The sequence below is a fragment of the Lissotriton vulgaris genome, chromosome 1_1, assembly GCF_964263255.1.
Source record: "Lissotriton vulgaris chromosome 1_1, aLisVul1.2, whole genome shotgun sequence".
In the NCBI taxonomy this organism is placed as follows: Eukaryota; Metazoa; Chordata; class Amphibia; order Caudata; family Salamandridae; genus Lissotriton; species Lissotriton vulgaris.
The window spans coordinates 218,547,276-218,562,496 of NC_141685.1; the positions used below are offsets into that span (position 1 = coordinate 218,547,276).

At 43.8% G+C, this 15,221-nt stretch overlaps 1 protein-coding gene across 1 annotated transcript in view; it reads left to right on the plus strand.

The window, feature by feature from the left end:
• LOC147740928 (uncharacterized) overlaps positions 1–15,221 on the plus strand; it is a 272,292-nt gene that overhangs the window by 234,619 nt on the left and 22,452 nt on the right. The window contains exon 10 of the mRNA XM_086936071.1: positions 11,519–11,553. Coding sequence (XP_086792197.1) covers positions 11,519–11,553 — 35 coding nt within the window. The remainder of the gene's footprint in view (positions 1–11,518; positions 11,554–15,221) is intronic.

Sequence of the window (15,221 nt, forward strand, 5' to 3'; positions counted from 1 at the left end):
TAAACTTAGTAATCCTAATGTTGATATCTATAAAGTGTTGGAACTAAGAGACTTAATTTTCACCGCTAGCAACCTTAAAGCACAGACCTATAAAACGGTGTTCAACCTTTATTATACACCTGTCAAATTATTCATCTGGGGCAAAAGGGAAAGTGATCTTTGTCCTAGATGCTTACAGGGCCCAGCGACACGAATATATATGTTTAGTAGCTGTCCTAAACTCGATCTTATTAAAACAGTGATAAGTGATTATTGGAAAGAGATATTTGGGCGTAGACTTCCTGAATCCAATACACTTTCTATTTTTGGTTATAACTCCTCGTTAGAACTTTTAAAACATGAGGAAAGACTGCTATTTATTGGAACGACTGTTCTTAGAATTGTTTTGTCAGCTCGCTGGAAAGAATTAGCTTCCAGATGTGGCTCGCTCAATTCTTAGCAGTTTATAGTTTTGAGACGGCTATTTATGCTACTAGACTAAAGAAACTTGGGGATTCAATATGGCATCCAATTACAAATTGGAAAACTGGAGTTGTAACTGTGATTTAATTTAATCTATATTGCTTAAAAATTTGATATGCTGTCTTTACATAACCATGTCTTGTTTCCTTCAATTGTTGTTTTGATTAATTTATTGATTTATTATTTGTAACGAGCTGATTGTAATTTGTTTCTCTGTTTATATTGTCTGTCTGGATCTGGTTCAATAAAAAAAAAGAGAGAATCAGAAGCAGAATTAAAAAAAGAAATAAAGTATAGTAGACTGAATAGGAAGAAGAGTGCCTGAATGAAAGGAAAAAAAGTGATAAGAAAAAAGACATCCAGGGAGAGAAAGGGGAACGGAGAAAGAAGGTAGGGAGACAAAATCTCCCAAGAGATGAAGTCAAAAGAAAGATGAGAAAAAGGCAAGTGACTTTAGTCATAGAAAACACTGAACCGGAAGACATTAAAGTGGGAGGGGGGGGCAGCGAAAAACCAGACAACCGCACAAGCAGGAGACAAAGACAGAAATCACCAATACGATGAATATAACAAACGAAATGAAGGGAAAAAAAGTCTGAAGACTAACGGTGAACCAAATAAGAGAAATGAAGGTGACTTATCAACACTTAGGAGGGAATGGCAGCAAAATGGGTAGCACAGCACAAACAGCAGAGCAACGTGAACAGGAGGAATATACAACTAAACTGCAAGGAGTAGGCCTGTGAAACAAAAAGAGAAGAACAGATAAATTGTTACAGCAATAAACAAATAAAACCGATGAAAAACTTTATCAAAACAGAACATTGAACAAGCAACAAAACAACTAAGGTTTGCTAAGTTCCATGAGTTCTCCCTTTTGAGTATGGATGAACTTCCGAAGGTCAGCAGGATCATCAAAGCTAAAAGTTTTTTTCTTCATAAGTCACTTTGAAAAAACAAGGATGGATCAAACCATATCGAGCATTCATCGATCTAAGCGCAGGTCTCAGGTCCAGGAATTTTTTCTGACGAGCAGCTGTAGGTTTGGAAACATCTTGTGTAAGAAATACTTTAAGACCAGACCAGAGCAACTGCTCGTATTGTTTAGCAGAATGGAGAATCGTCATGAGGTCAGAGTAGAGAAGGAAGTAGGCAATAATACCTCTGGGTTTAGAAGTAGAAGATGAAGTCTTTGATCCAAGGCGCTGAGCTCTTTGAATATTAACATCCATGTGCTTAGGAAGGCCAATAATTAGAAGGACTTGAGTCTTCAAAAATTGGATATTGTCAGACCCTTCAGAGCCCTCTGGAATACCATAAATAACGAGGTTATTGCGTCTATTGCGGTTTTCCAAATCTTCTGAAGTTTTCTTAAGTTGATCAATCTCTTTTGTAAGGCTAGCAACTTTGGCTACAACATCCTGAGAATCACTAACCTTTTGCTCAACGTCTGTAAGTCTCATATCCAAACTAGACCATTTATAATCCAGTCGCTGAAGAGTTGTGGCCGTATCTGTCATGAATGGACAAATGAGACATAGTTCCTCCATAATATCCTCTAGCGTGACAGGAAGCGGAGATTTTGAGGGGGATGGAGGATCTTTTTTAAGGCGTTTGCCAGATGCAGCAGAATCTTTATGATTACCAGAGGCGGTGCCGTGAGCCTTAGATGAGTGCGAATATTCCATGTTGATGAAGTTAACCCAGAGGCGATGAAGCAAGGATCCACTACCGGTGGAGTATAAACCTCTGTAGCAGATGTATACCTGAAGTGATTAACAATCTTCACAGCTGAGACACAATTAGCAGCTTAAAACTCAAAATAGAAGTGTCCAAGGGAGAAACATAAGATCCAGATCCAGTTGTTGCAGAAGGAAGCCATGAAGGTGGAGCACAGAGGTAGCAGTGAGGAAAAAAGGAAGAAAAACGCTGCGTAGTAAAAAAAAACAAATGGCGGTCGCAAATCATGGGGAGACTTATTAAGCCATATCTCGCTTAAGCAGCCGCATTTTCATTCAAAAACTTCCATATGTGGCAGGAAGCATCCAACGACAGAATAAGCTGTTTTTTTTCTGAAATGCCACCACAAAGTCAGCCCTTCGTTCACGAGCGCTGCTCGTCGGAACGGAGCTCCTCAAGTCCCAGCCATCTTGGGTCGCCGCTCCGCGCGTCTACCATGTCCTATTTTAAACATACACCTTTAAGATAAATGTACATGCAATTCATCTGATGTGAGCTCATTTACATATTGAGCTGCCATCCTGGTAATCATGTATGGATCCATCACCCCTGGACATTTAATACTATCCACCGGGCTATTTCTTCGAAGATTCCTGTCTATCGTAATGCCATGCGGAGCCATATCCTCAAGAAAGGGGGTCTTCTGAGCCCATCATTAGTTTGCAGAAGCTCTTACAAGGGATAGGTGATGGTCCGTGACAGTAGGTACCGGCCGGGGTCTTATTCCAGAGCCTACCTCTAAAGCAGTAGTCGTTCCTCTCTTTTTACCCTCCACAAATTGCGAGTGTGCCTTATAGCAGGCTGCAGGGAAGCTTGGTCAGCACTCTAGCCTTTGTTCAGGGACTCTGATTTAAACCTGGACCCTGCACATTTCATGCTGTTTGGTTCTGATTACCCTCTGTGACATCTGCATTTAATTGTAACTTTTAATTTTATTGAGGCACTTTTGTTGTTAGGCCAGCGCAAAAGCATTGCAATACCTTTATTTTTGAGGAGCAATGGATGATGCACAATATTAACCTAATAACAATGAATGAGTCAACTACAATTATTACAATACCGATATTGGATTCAATTTTTTTCATACCACGTAGGTCGACAGTCTCTCCAAACACATGCAAATGCCATTGGGAGTTAGGTCAAGGCTTCACTGAATGTCAGGTCATTACTTTATACCCTCCTTAGTGATGTCTATCTGCTTGTGTATGCTAAGAGATTTGTATACAGTGCAACATTCAGTACCGACCATTGCAAAGACCACCTCTGTTGATGCTAAGAGCTAACCTTCAGCATTTTAGTGCGGTCGAGTTTGCATTTTCTTTTTTAAAAAATCTGAATTTCTTCATCTATAGACACAGTTATTCCATACATGGAATTAAAGCAGAAAAGAAAAGAAATGTAGTTCAAACAGTCCTTTTACCCCTTTTTCATCCTAAAGGATGATCAACAAAGGGCCTCATTATGGTGTCAGGCGTCTCAGTCAAGGGACCGACCGACACTCGGTCGGCTTTCCCGACCAACAGATTAGGATGCGACCAAACACTGTTTGTTTGCCTGCATATTCTTTACAATGGGAGCATGTATTCCAGCCAGAGTGCATGCTCCCATTGTAAAATGGGAGGTGCAGTACATCCCTGCACCCCTGGAAGGCACCTCAAGGGGGCGAAGCAGAGACAGTGCACCCATGGGGGCCTTCCTGGGGGCCCCCCAAAGTCAAATTCCAACAGCCATAATCCCCCAGGCGAAAAGAGCCACCCTTGTGATTACTGACAGCATTACGACTGGTGGACATGCTCTCCAAGCCTATTGGAAGACAGTCACAATGATCGTTCAGATTCCTTGATGACCGTTTCATTGTAATAATATGCTATAGTCAGAAATACTTAGCCTTTTCCGATAAATGCAAAAACAACAATTGATGGACGGAATGTTGCACAATGGCAAAACATTCACCCCCAGTCACAGATCTGGGTTTAATCCATTGTTATTTTGCTCACCACACCACCCCAGTTCAGACATGGCCATATGCAAATCAGTCATTACCCTGTGCCTCATGGGAACAGTCCAGCCCGAACTGCCAAGCCATGTCTTCCCTGGACCGGAATGAAGCATCGTAGGACCGGTTTCTGGCTATCAGCCGTCATCAGTCAGGATATCTTGATTCCAGTGGCATGAAGACCACGGGACTCACGTCTGAACATACCCGTCCCACTCGGAGTGTCAAATGCAAAAACAACAGTTGATGGACAGAATGTTTCACAACAGCAAAACATTCACCCCCAGTCACAGATTTGGGTTTAATCCATTGTTATTTTGTTGGCCACACCACCTCAGTTCAGACATGGCCATAGGGAAATCAGTCCTGACCCTGTCCCTCATGGAAACAGTCCAGGCCGAATTGCCAAGCCATGTCTTCCCTGGACCGGAATCAAGCATCCTAGGAACGGTTTCTGGCTATCAGCGGTCATCAGCCAGGATAGCTTGATGCCAGTGGCATGGAGAGCACGGGACTCACGTCTGAGCAAACCCGTCCCACTCGGGGTGACAAATGCAAAAACAACAGTTGATGGACGGAATGCTGCACAATGGCAAAACATTCACCCCAGTCAAAGATCTGGGTTTAATCCATCATTAGTTTGCACACCACCATAGTTCAGACATGGCCATATGCAAATCAGTCTTGACCCTGTGCCTCATGGGAACAGTCCAGCCCAAACTGCCAGCCATGTCTTCCTTGGACCGGAATTAAGCATCCTAGGACCGGTTTCTGGGTATCAGCCATCATCAGCAAGGATAGCTTGATTCCAGTGGCATGGAGAGCACAAGACTCATGTTTGAGCATACTTGCCCCACTCCGGGTGACAAATGCAAAAACAACAGTTGATGGACGGAATGTTACATCATAGTCAGGCCACAAGTGTATTATAGCCAGACCGGTTTACCCTAGATACTAAGGGCCTCATTTATGAGGTGTGGCGCTCTTCTATGGCAAAAGAAAAGGGCAGGAATGCACAGTAGCTATCAGATATTTCGCATTCCTGTCCTTTTCCCCTGTGCCAGTGCACAATGCACTGCCATGCGCCAATGCAGGTACCTTTGTGCCATGGTGTTCGGTGCCTGCGTTGCAGGGATGATTATTTTTGTGGTGGAAGGAAAACATTCCTGCACAAAATAAATAACAAGAGGATATTTCCTTTTGCTATGTGTGCTGAAAAAAGGAAAAATTAGGATAAATAAAGATATTTCTTCTTGTTGTTCCACCCTTACGACTCCCCGTTTTTGGCGCTGTCTCAGAGTTACGATTTCTCGTAAATCTGAGGCAGTGTCAAAAAGCCATGGATTGTGCTGGGAACACCCCCACCAACACCCATTGCATGCCCCTTTAACGCAGAAACTGAGTTAAAGAAAATGATCTTTACGAGGCAGCATTAAGCCTAAAAAAGTGGATTAGTGCTGCCTTGTAAATATGGATTAGGCTTCTAAGCCACGGAACGTCACGAAAAGTGATGTTCCAGCAGTGCAAGGGGCTTTAATATGAGACCGCAAGTTCCTCTTGAATCCACTTTAAACTGGAGCCAGCAAAGTTTAGGCTCTTGACTTGCAAATGACGTATGCATGACCTCCTTGCGGGTTGAGTTTGAGACAATAGTCAATGGTAAAGGTGACATTTAATGGAAGGTAACTCAAAAGCAATGTTCTCCATCAATAAATCACATTTGCTATGTCCAACAAAAAAATTGGAGAGATTTTCATCTAAGAGTTTGGAAAAAAATGATTTGTCAGTAATTGCAAGATAGGTCACATCTGGCATATTTCAGTTGAAAGGACTATTACATTTTACAAGTCAAAGAGGGAAGAATGGAAGATGCTGGCACACTAAAGTAGGAAAGATTAAGACAACTGTCATAAAAACTGATGGGGAATACAATTAAAGGAATTCTATTTCCCACATCAAAAGGCAAGTGTTTGGAAATTCAACAGTAGGAGCAGCAAAACATAGGAGTTTCCTGTAAGCCAAGCGTCATATTCATGCATGAGGAGATGCAGTACAATTCAGTTTTCAGGTAATTTTCCATTTTGCAGTCTACCGCACCTTGAGCCAGATGCTAAAATCAATGATGGAAAGAGGAGCCCAAACACACATAGGAATCCGGTATCCAGAAAGAGGAGGCTGCTTACCTCGAACTGGCAGTAGGGATGAGCATCTGTCAGGGGGTCCTCACACACAATTTATGAAGCAGGCATAGGGACTGGGCACACAAAACATGGCCCACAAACTGATGACAGTCCCGCAGCAGGAGGAATTTCAGAAGAAGGTCCGGGGTCACAGCAGCAGCAGTGCAATAGTCCTTATGAGGAGCAACTCACTTGCAGTGGAAACAGTAGATCCAAGCCACCAGATGATGGCATTTGACAGCTTGTTTCTGATGGCCTAGATATTTAGCTCATGGAAGGCAGAGCAGTAATTTTTCTTTTGAAGCCTTGTTTATTATCTTATCCAATAGCCAATTTCCAGATTGCCAGATTTCATTATGGGAGAAAACCCCTCGGTGGGGCTTTTGGATGTCTACGAGGAGTTGTTTTACTCTTGAGGGATGAAGTTCCTCTGTCGTGGCCTCATTAGCTTTTATAGAGTAAACCACGCATAATTTGGGAGACTTCGCGAATGCCCGGTTTGAGACAATCTGAGTGTTAGTCTTTGCCCATCTGGAAATGTGAAAAGTAACCCTGTCCAGGGTAAAGACTCTTTCTGTGCCATCCAAAGCTCTGACATCTGATACCCGTCTGCAGGAGACCTAGCTTATCATGGTTGCCAACTCTGCTGACAATTCCTTTCAGGACAAATATGATGTGTACTGAGGCCAGGAGAGAAACAGATTGATCACCTTGTTGACACCCCACAGCACCAATATCTTGGTTCAGAGAGCAACAGCAGTCAGATGCCCCTGAGTAATTTTAAAACAAGTGGATGTTTGTCCACTGAATGGCCCTCAATCAAGGCATGTCCTGCTTATATTGCTGATAGAAGGTATTGACCAGCAAGTAAGCCATTCCCTCAGACATGAGAGAAGCTTGGAGTTCCAGGATATTGGCAATTCCTATCCCCACGGGATCCAGGTGCCTCTAATAACATCAACCCATCCATCTGGACCAGGCCAATCAATAGCGTTTGAAAATACTGTCACCCCATGCCTTTGAGTGTAAGTCTGCAGCCTGGCTCAACCGTCCTGAGACTTTCTACCATTTCTATTAACCTGCTAGTCCTTTACACCAGGAGCTGCAGAGAAACCTCCAAAACTAGATGGTGGGGATTCCCGGAAGGATCTCTGAGGAGTCCCGAAAACATGGGTAGACAGATTGGAAAACCTCAAGAAAGTTCCATTAGAATTGGATACCAGACTTGAGATCTCCAGGTGAGAGTCACTACCACCATATTTTCTTGCTGCCTCCTGACCTGAGCCAAAAGTCTCATTATAATGTAGAATGGAGGAAACGCATATCCTACCTCTGTCGTCCAGTCCTATAGGTAGGCTCCTGTCCAGGTGCATTGGGATTAGGCCTCAAGCTGGAGTATTTTCCATTTGGTGATCCAGGCTGGAAGCAAAAAGATCCACCAAGAATGGACCCCATTTGGACACAAGCACCTGAAACAGGGAATGATCCATCCTCCAAAAGCTGAGGTCTTGAGGTATCTTGACTGCCAATCTGCCAACTGGTTGGCCGAACCCAAAAAGGTATCCACCGTGACTGAGATCTGGTCCTTGAGGCAATAATCCCAGAAACTCTGAGCAAAGTCCGACAAGGGTCTGGACTTCATTCACCCTATATGATTAATAAATCAGACCGCCTTCACATTGTTGATTTTGAGGAAAATATTGCATTGAGGCTTGTTCATGGTCCAGCATTTCACTACGAAGGAACTCAAAGAAGCTAATGGGAAGAGCACGTTCTTGATCAGACCATTTTCCGTTGGTAGACAATGCCCCACAGCCTGTGCCGCCGGTGTTGGACTCTATCACAAAGTCTAGTTGGGACCCAAAGATGGTTCAGCTGTTCTAGGCTTCCATGTGAGCCAACCACCAGCGAATTTCCGCTTTTACCTAAGCCTGTGCGATGAACTCCACTCCGTTTGCAGAGTTTTTGCACTCCAAGCTCCGTGGATCAGCGTGAACGGCAATTGGCACTGCACTCCGCAACTACTTTTTTTGTCACTTCCGCATAGCCCAACTCAGCGAACTACGCCCAGGCCTGCTTCTACCTCGTCAGACAGTGGAACTCTTTGAGAGTACGTGAAGCCTTTCCCGAGATAAGAGATCTTTGGTCGTTGGAGCACCGAACAATGAAGGGGGCCTGAGAAAATGACCTGAATGAAAGAGGAAAGGAGGCTTACTGCCACGCAATTTGCCTCAGGGATGTGGATGATCTGGCCATCATCCATCGTAGCTTGTGGCTGATTTGGTTACTTTCCGAGATGGAAGGGTCAAAGTGGCTCTAACCAAGCCCACTACAAAGTCCAAGAAGGTTAGAAAATGAGTCAAGGTTTATGAAAAATGTCTGATTTGTATATGAATAAAAAGATAAATATTGCGTACAAAAACAATACACACAGCCACCTGATGTCAAGGCTCTAGTGTTCAATAGGGTGATCCTTGAGTTCCACTTCCCTCTCACTAGCGGTAGTGTTTATTCCCCATTCACAACAGGCATTATTCAAGTTAGACCTCACTATTAGTATGAGTCTTAGGAGTCCCACTCCAACTCTGATAAAAGTTAAAAGCCTTCCTGCGCAGCAGTGCTATGTTGTTTAACAAGTTACCCAGCATTTTTCTACCCTGGGATCTATCTTACACACTCCTGCAAGGATGGTGCGCGCGAAGTCTCCGCGAAGAGTGGCAGTGGCTGCTCATAATGAGTATTATTTTCGACTTGGCTGAAGCAGTGGCTGGGAATCCAAGGTGCCTCCTCTTCAGTATGGACTTGGGACCACTCAGATCTACACAGCGGCCTCTCCTCATGACGATGGCTTGAACTTGGCAATGGTTCTTGTCATTTCCGGTGGCTGCACCTGGTATACAGCATCACTGACCCTACTTTACACATGGGCAACAGCCAAAGCAGCACAGCAGGAATCATGACAGCATCCTCACCGGGCACAAGGAGCAACTGACTTCACTGCTTATTATTCGATTGGGACAGCAGTAAACTTCATGGCAGTCCCACCTGGCATACAGGGTCCCTTAATTACACCTGCCAATAGACCTTGGCCTGATCAGCATGGCAGCAATCTGTACAGCAGTCGCACCAGACACGCGGAGGTCGCCATCTTCGCAACGCTCAAGGGCTATGGCCGAATTAGCATGGCAGTACACTACCCATGGCTAACTTCATGGTGACCTCCTCTGGTATTCGGGGTCTCTGACTTGAAGCTGCACACGGGTGAGGAACTGATAGGTGCTGCAGCTGTCTCCTTACACCTTGCTACAGGGATCACTCACCAGGATCCCCCACAGGACCACTCTCCTCCCCAGTGCTCTCCTCTTCCTCACTGGGCACAATGGCATTGGCAAGCAGGCAGGTACTGATGCTCCAGAGGCAAGAGATTTTAAATGGCCCTGGGTGATTTCCCCTCACCTAGCTGGGAGAGTGGTGGGTCTTTGCCTCCACCCCTGTTCACAGGCAGCTGTCTTGCAGAGATTTCCCTCCTCACACAGCTCGACTGGCTGCTTTTCAGTTGAAGATTTTGGGGGTTTCGAGAACCCTATCTTATAATCTATTTCCAGACACCAAATCTTATTTATGGTCTTTGAACTTTTGGTTTGGGATCTGCTTTCTTTTGATGATTCCTCTCACCTGCCCTGCCATCAAAAAGCAATCTGTAACAACAGAATCTACTAAACCCATCCGATAGCTCCAAGGCACAGGACATGTGAGTGACTAGACATCCACACTTGGATGTCAGCCACAGTTATATGTTTATTAAGAAGTTACACATCACAAGAAAGGACGGGGACATTACCAGTACAGTATACACTCTCCCCAACTAACCGAATTCAAATGACAAAATACTATTCCGAGGAGATTCAGTCCCGCGGAATTTATCCTTAACTGAATGCAGGTACACTGAGAAGTGTGAGTTAGAGAGAACAGTTGCCCTCACTCACCGGAAGGTGACATGCTTCATCATTGGGCTGGGCTTCTCAGCAGGCCGGCTCTGCAATACCTGGTGGGCCCCGCCAAAGGGCTTTTTGTTTGAGTTCTTCTCAAAAATTTACTGACTGACCAAAGTAGGACAGGGAAGGGTGTGTCCTACAATGTGAGAAGATTGGTGAAAAGTGTGAGGATAAAATCAACTATCCTTCCTGAGATGTGCCCAGGCCCCTTTCCCGTGACCTCTTCCTGAATCGAAGAGCACCCTTTGAAGTATAGTGAAGCTCAATTCTTCTTCTTCCTCTGTGTTTCCCACCCAGCTCTCAGGAATGCAGCAATCAACAATCTGTCTGGGGGCCTCCTCTACCTCCCTATGCCCCTCCAGTCAGTTGTGGGTATACAATTCACAGGCACATATACACCCAGTATGTGCATACAACACACACACACACACTGTACTGCATAGTGCTACAAACTAATGTGATGTAGGCTAAGGGTCAGCAAAGCACACAGCAGTGGAACTTTACATGACCGGTAAGCCTCATTTCTGTGACACAGGCAAAAAGGCCTGTTTACCTCCATTGATCACTACACGGTATGCTGCGACAACCACACTCATGTTACTTAACTTGTGGCAAAGGCAATAACCCTTCACCATTATGAGGGGAGCACTTCGGACGCCCGTCCTGGTCCAAGAATGCAATCTGTATTCGCCCATGCCAACAAAGATCAGCACCGTTGATCCAGAAATCGTTGCAGCAGGGGCACTCAGGACAGGAGTACACATCTGTCACTATGCAAGAGACTTTTTAAGTCCCAACAGGTGACTTTCAATGGCTAGTACAGTTGTCTATTTTCTGGACATGACTCACCATCACGATCACTCTTCTGATAAGGAAGGCTGATCATGACCAGTGATATTCAGATGTTCTGTACTGATAAATTAACCCTGCCTTCTCTTCTTTCCATGGGATGGTGCCGATGTTAAGGGAGTTGCACGCTATCTTCTTTTTTGGTAGCATTGCATTCTATTTATCTGCAAATGTAACTGCAATGTTGGTTGTGTCTTTTGTTGTATTCGCAGGCACACAACAATAACGCTTAAACAGTCTATTTAAGATGCTTTTTATAAAGTATTAGTCTAATTCTCTAATGTTGTTTTTTTCAGTCCGGGGATATTGCAGTTATTTCTACTGGGAAATGGTAAGTTGTGAATAATACGAGAAAGGGTTAAAAGTACCTACAGCACAGGAGGTGATCTTCCTACTGGACTCCCACGAGGAAGGAGTCTTAATGGTACAGAGAGTGCTCTGGCCCCATGGCTTTTTCTAAAGTGCCTCATGCTGGTAGGAGCTGCACACCTAGTTCATGTGCCACAGTGATAAATAGAATAGTGTGTCTTTCACTGTATCATGAAAACTGGTTTGTGCGCAGAGTATTGTGTAGCAAGACTGTCCATGTTTAATATAGGGGCTGTGGTGGAAGTAAACCAACAACTCTACATTGCAGTAGCACAACTGTAATACAACACAACATACCAGCAAAACACACCAACAGAACTTTAAATACATCCTATACCAGCAACACAACACCAATGTGGTGCTGTATTTTTTGTTGTTGAGTTATGCTTTTTGGCTTGTTTTTTATGTTGTGTTGGGTTGGGTTGAGATGGTGCTGTCTTGCTATTTTATTGCTCATTGGTGTTTGTTCACCATTTTGTTTTTGTTTTGGTGCAGGCTTGTTTTGTTTCATTACTGTTGCTTTATGTCATTTTTGTGTTGGATAGCTACGTTTATAAACTGCTAGAAATAATGCTAAGTTTGCTGGCAGAAGACGTGCACCAAAATGATACCCACTGTCAAAGACTCAAAAGTACAGTGGACCCCCAGCTCTATAGAGCATAATTGCAGCCACCGCAGGATCACTTTTTTTTAACGCTCCGGTGGAGCAGCACTATTTTACATATTTAAAAGGCGGCGTTAAGTCACTTTGCTTGGCTTAATGCCACTTGTAAATATGCCCCTTTCCGTCACAGCCCTGTGTGGCGAAGGAGTGTGCAATGGTTCTTTCTGTGGGCGTTCCACCACAACACTCATTGCTTTCGATGCTGCCCCACATGTACAAGGCTGAGGCAGGGCCGAAAACTAACACTGTGCAATACCAGGTGTTAGAATGGTGATAAACGTTTAGCTTTTGCACACATAGAAGGTGCAAATCTCAATTATTTGATATTGATGTGGAGGAAGCTGTTCCTTCCTGCACATAAACAACCATCTCTGCAGTACAGGCACCTTTGCAACATGGCAGCAGGGTCCCTGCACTGGGGCTAGGTAGTTCACTTCAATCATTGGTTGTTGTAATTGCTTGTTTGTAACTGCCATTCATGACACAAGTTTCAATCTTCAACATCCATACATGCATTTCATTGGACCAACTGTGAGATATGTTTAACTTGGGAAGGATATCTTGCTTTTTATTTTTCCACTAAATTCCTGGGCACAGATGGTACCTGTGTTAAATAATCTATATTGTTCTCTTGGTCAGTACACAAAAGTGCTTGTATTTCGAATATACACTTTGCTTTTGTGAACATGTTTGAAGTTTTATGGTCTTGTTCCCGAAATGAACTATTTTGACTGACTGACTAGTAGGCACAGAATTTTGTATTGTTTATTTTACTCAGCATATGGAGGCTGGTAGATTATTCACAAATAAAAAAGTGCTTCCATTGCAATTCCTGGATGGTGATGCATCCATTACTTGTAGCATCCATGCATGCAATTGGATATGAGATTAGCTCTGGCCTGAAGTTATGTTACTTGTATGCATTTTGTTAAATATTACCACCACCAATATATACATGAATAATGTATGATGCTTGTTTAATTCCTATTTACATCGTTCAGGCAGTTTCACCCACCTCCAGAACGAGGTGTCAGTGTGCTGCTTATGTGACTCCTTGTCCCAGCTCTTGTGAATCTTGGGCAAGATTAGGGCAAAATCGCAAGGCGCAAGCTGTGCGCGCCAGTTGCAGTGGAGGGATATCAGTCTGGGGTTAGTTGTTCTGTTCCTATCTAGTTTACTTCAGGCGAGTGGCTGCTCCAAACAAACTGGAGTGCACTCAGAATAACAAGCTCTGCACTTCCCACTGCCATATCTTACATTGTGATTGCAAGGAAATGCAAAGGATTGCAATCCTTGCTGCTGCACTGCCGTGCATCAAAATAAAAGGTCATGAATGCACAGTATCAACAAGATACAGTGCATTCCTGTCTTTCTCCCCTATGCAGGTGCACCAACAGCAGCCATGCACCAGAGCAGACACTCAAGCGTCAATTTGCAAGGGTGCCTGTGCTGAGAGGATGGTTGTTTTTGGGCGGAAAGGGACACCTTCCTGCATAAAAACAATCACTAAAGGCATTTTCCTCTTTCTATGAATGCTGCAGAATGCAGAAGGTGTGAGGTAACCAATCTTGCTGTTTGATAGACAAAGGTATCTTAACGGGATATGTAGGAGTATGCACAAAGAAATAATGGTCTAGGCATACAATCTCAGTTGCTGACATAAATATGATCAAGCCGGGGGTAAACAGAACCACAGTGTATCCATCATTCACATGTTTACACGATGGGTGCAGAGGGTTCCAGTATTGGTGTAAGGTAGGTAATTATAAATATAATCATATGTAGAAGTATGTGTAAAAAATCACAATAAATGTGCAGATAATGATACAGGCGTACAAAAGGAGGATAAGGACTAATAATCATCACACCAGTTGGGTCACTACTGTTGGAACGAGGTGGGATAGGTAACAGGTCAAATTTAAGGGAGTAGATAGCAGCATCAATGTGAAATCCTGGTGTGTGCTCAGGGAACGGAATGTGTGAAGAAACAAACAAAACTAGTTTTAGTGTAGGCACACACTGCTAAGATCAGACATCAACCAGTGGCAAGTATTGATTTAGTCTTAATTGGCATATGATAGGCAGATGTCACTGCCAAGCCATAGAGTAGAAGTGAGATAAGCAACTGGTATAAAATCCTCTGCCGAAGTGACCTAGATGCACTCCAGTGAAGAAGTAGCCCAGACTGTAGGCGGAAACTGGAGATTGGCCTGAGTCCTGCTGAGGAAGATGATAAAAATACACTTTAACTGAATAGGTAGCCAAATGACAGACAGAAACTGGTGGTTACTGGAAATCCTACTGAATAGGAAGCCCAAAGTACAGTTACATTAGTCCAGAAATATAAAACCACTGAAAAAGTAGCCCAAAAACACAATCCAATTTAAGAGACAGCCGAATAAGAACTGAAGAATTATTCCAAATATGATTTTTGCTGAGTAAGTTGCCCAATCCTTCCTACTGAAAAGTAGCCTAAGGCAAAAGGGTGAAATCAGATAAAGAAGACTTTGTTTCAGGTCAACAGTGTAGTGCGTTGACTCCATGCTCACCTCGATAGGGTAGAACCACAGTGCCGAAACTACAGCGCTCCTATCACAGCAGCAGGTGGCGAGGGCAGAAATGCAGGCTGTCCAGATGCCTCAGCTTCAGAGCTGGTGGTTGCCTACTCTTGGATGGTTTGAAAACTAACCAGAATGATAAGTGTAATTTTTTTAGTTCTTTAATCCCATGGGTCCTAGTACTCAGAGGTCTACCTCAGGTTAAACTGCACTGGTGAACGGTGAGTCTCAGTGCACCTTCCCTGATTTCCACTGATAATAACAGTCCTCGCAATTATCATGGGCATTATCATGAAAATATTTGTGACTCAGCGCAGATCCAAACACCTGTTTTATGTGCTTTACCCACATATGTGTAATTTAAACTTAGAGCATTTGATGATGAAGGCACAGCTATATATGTGCACT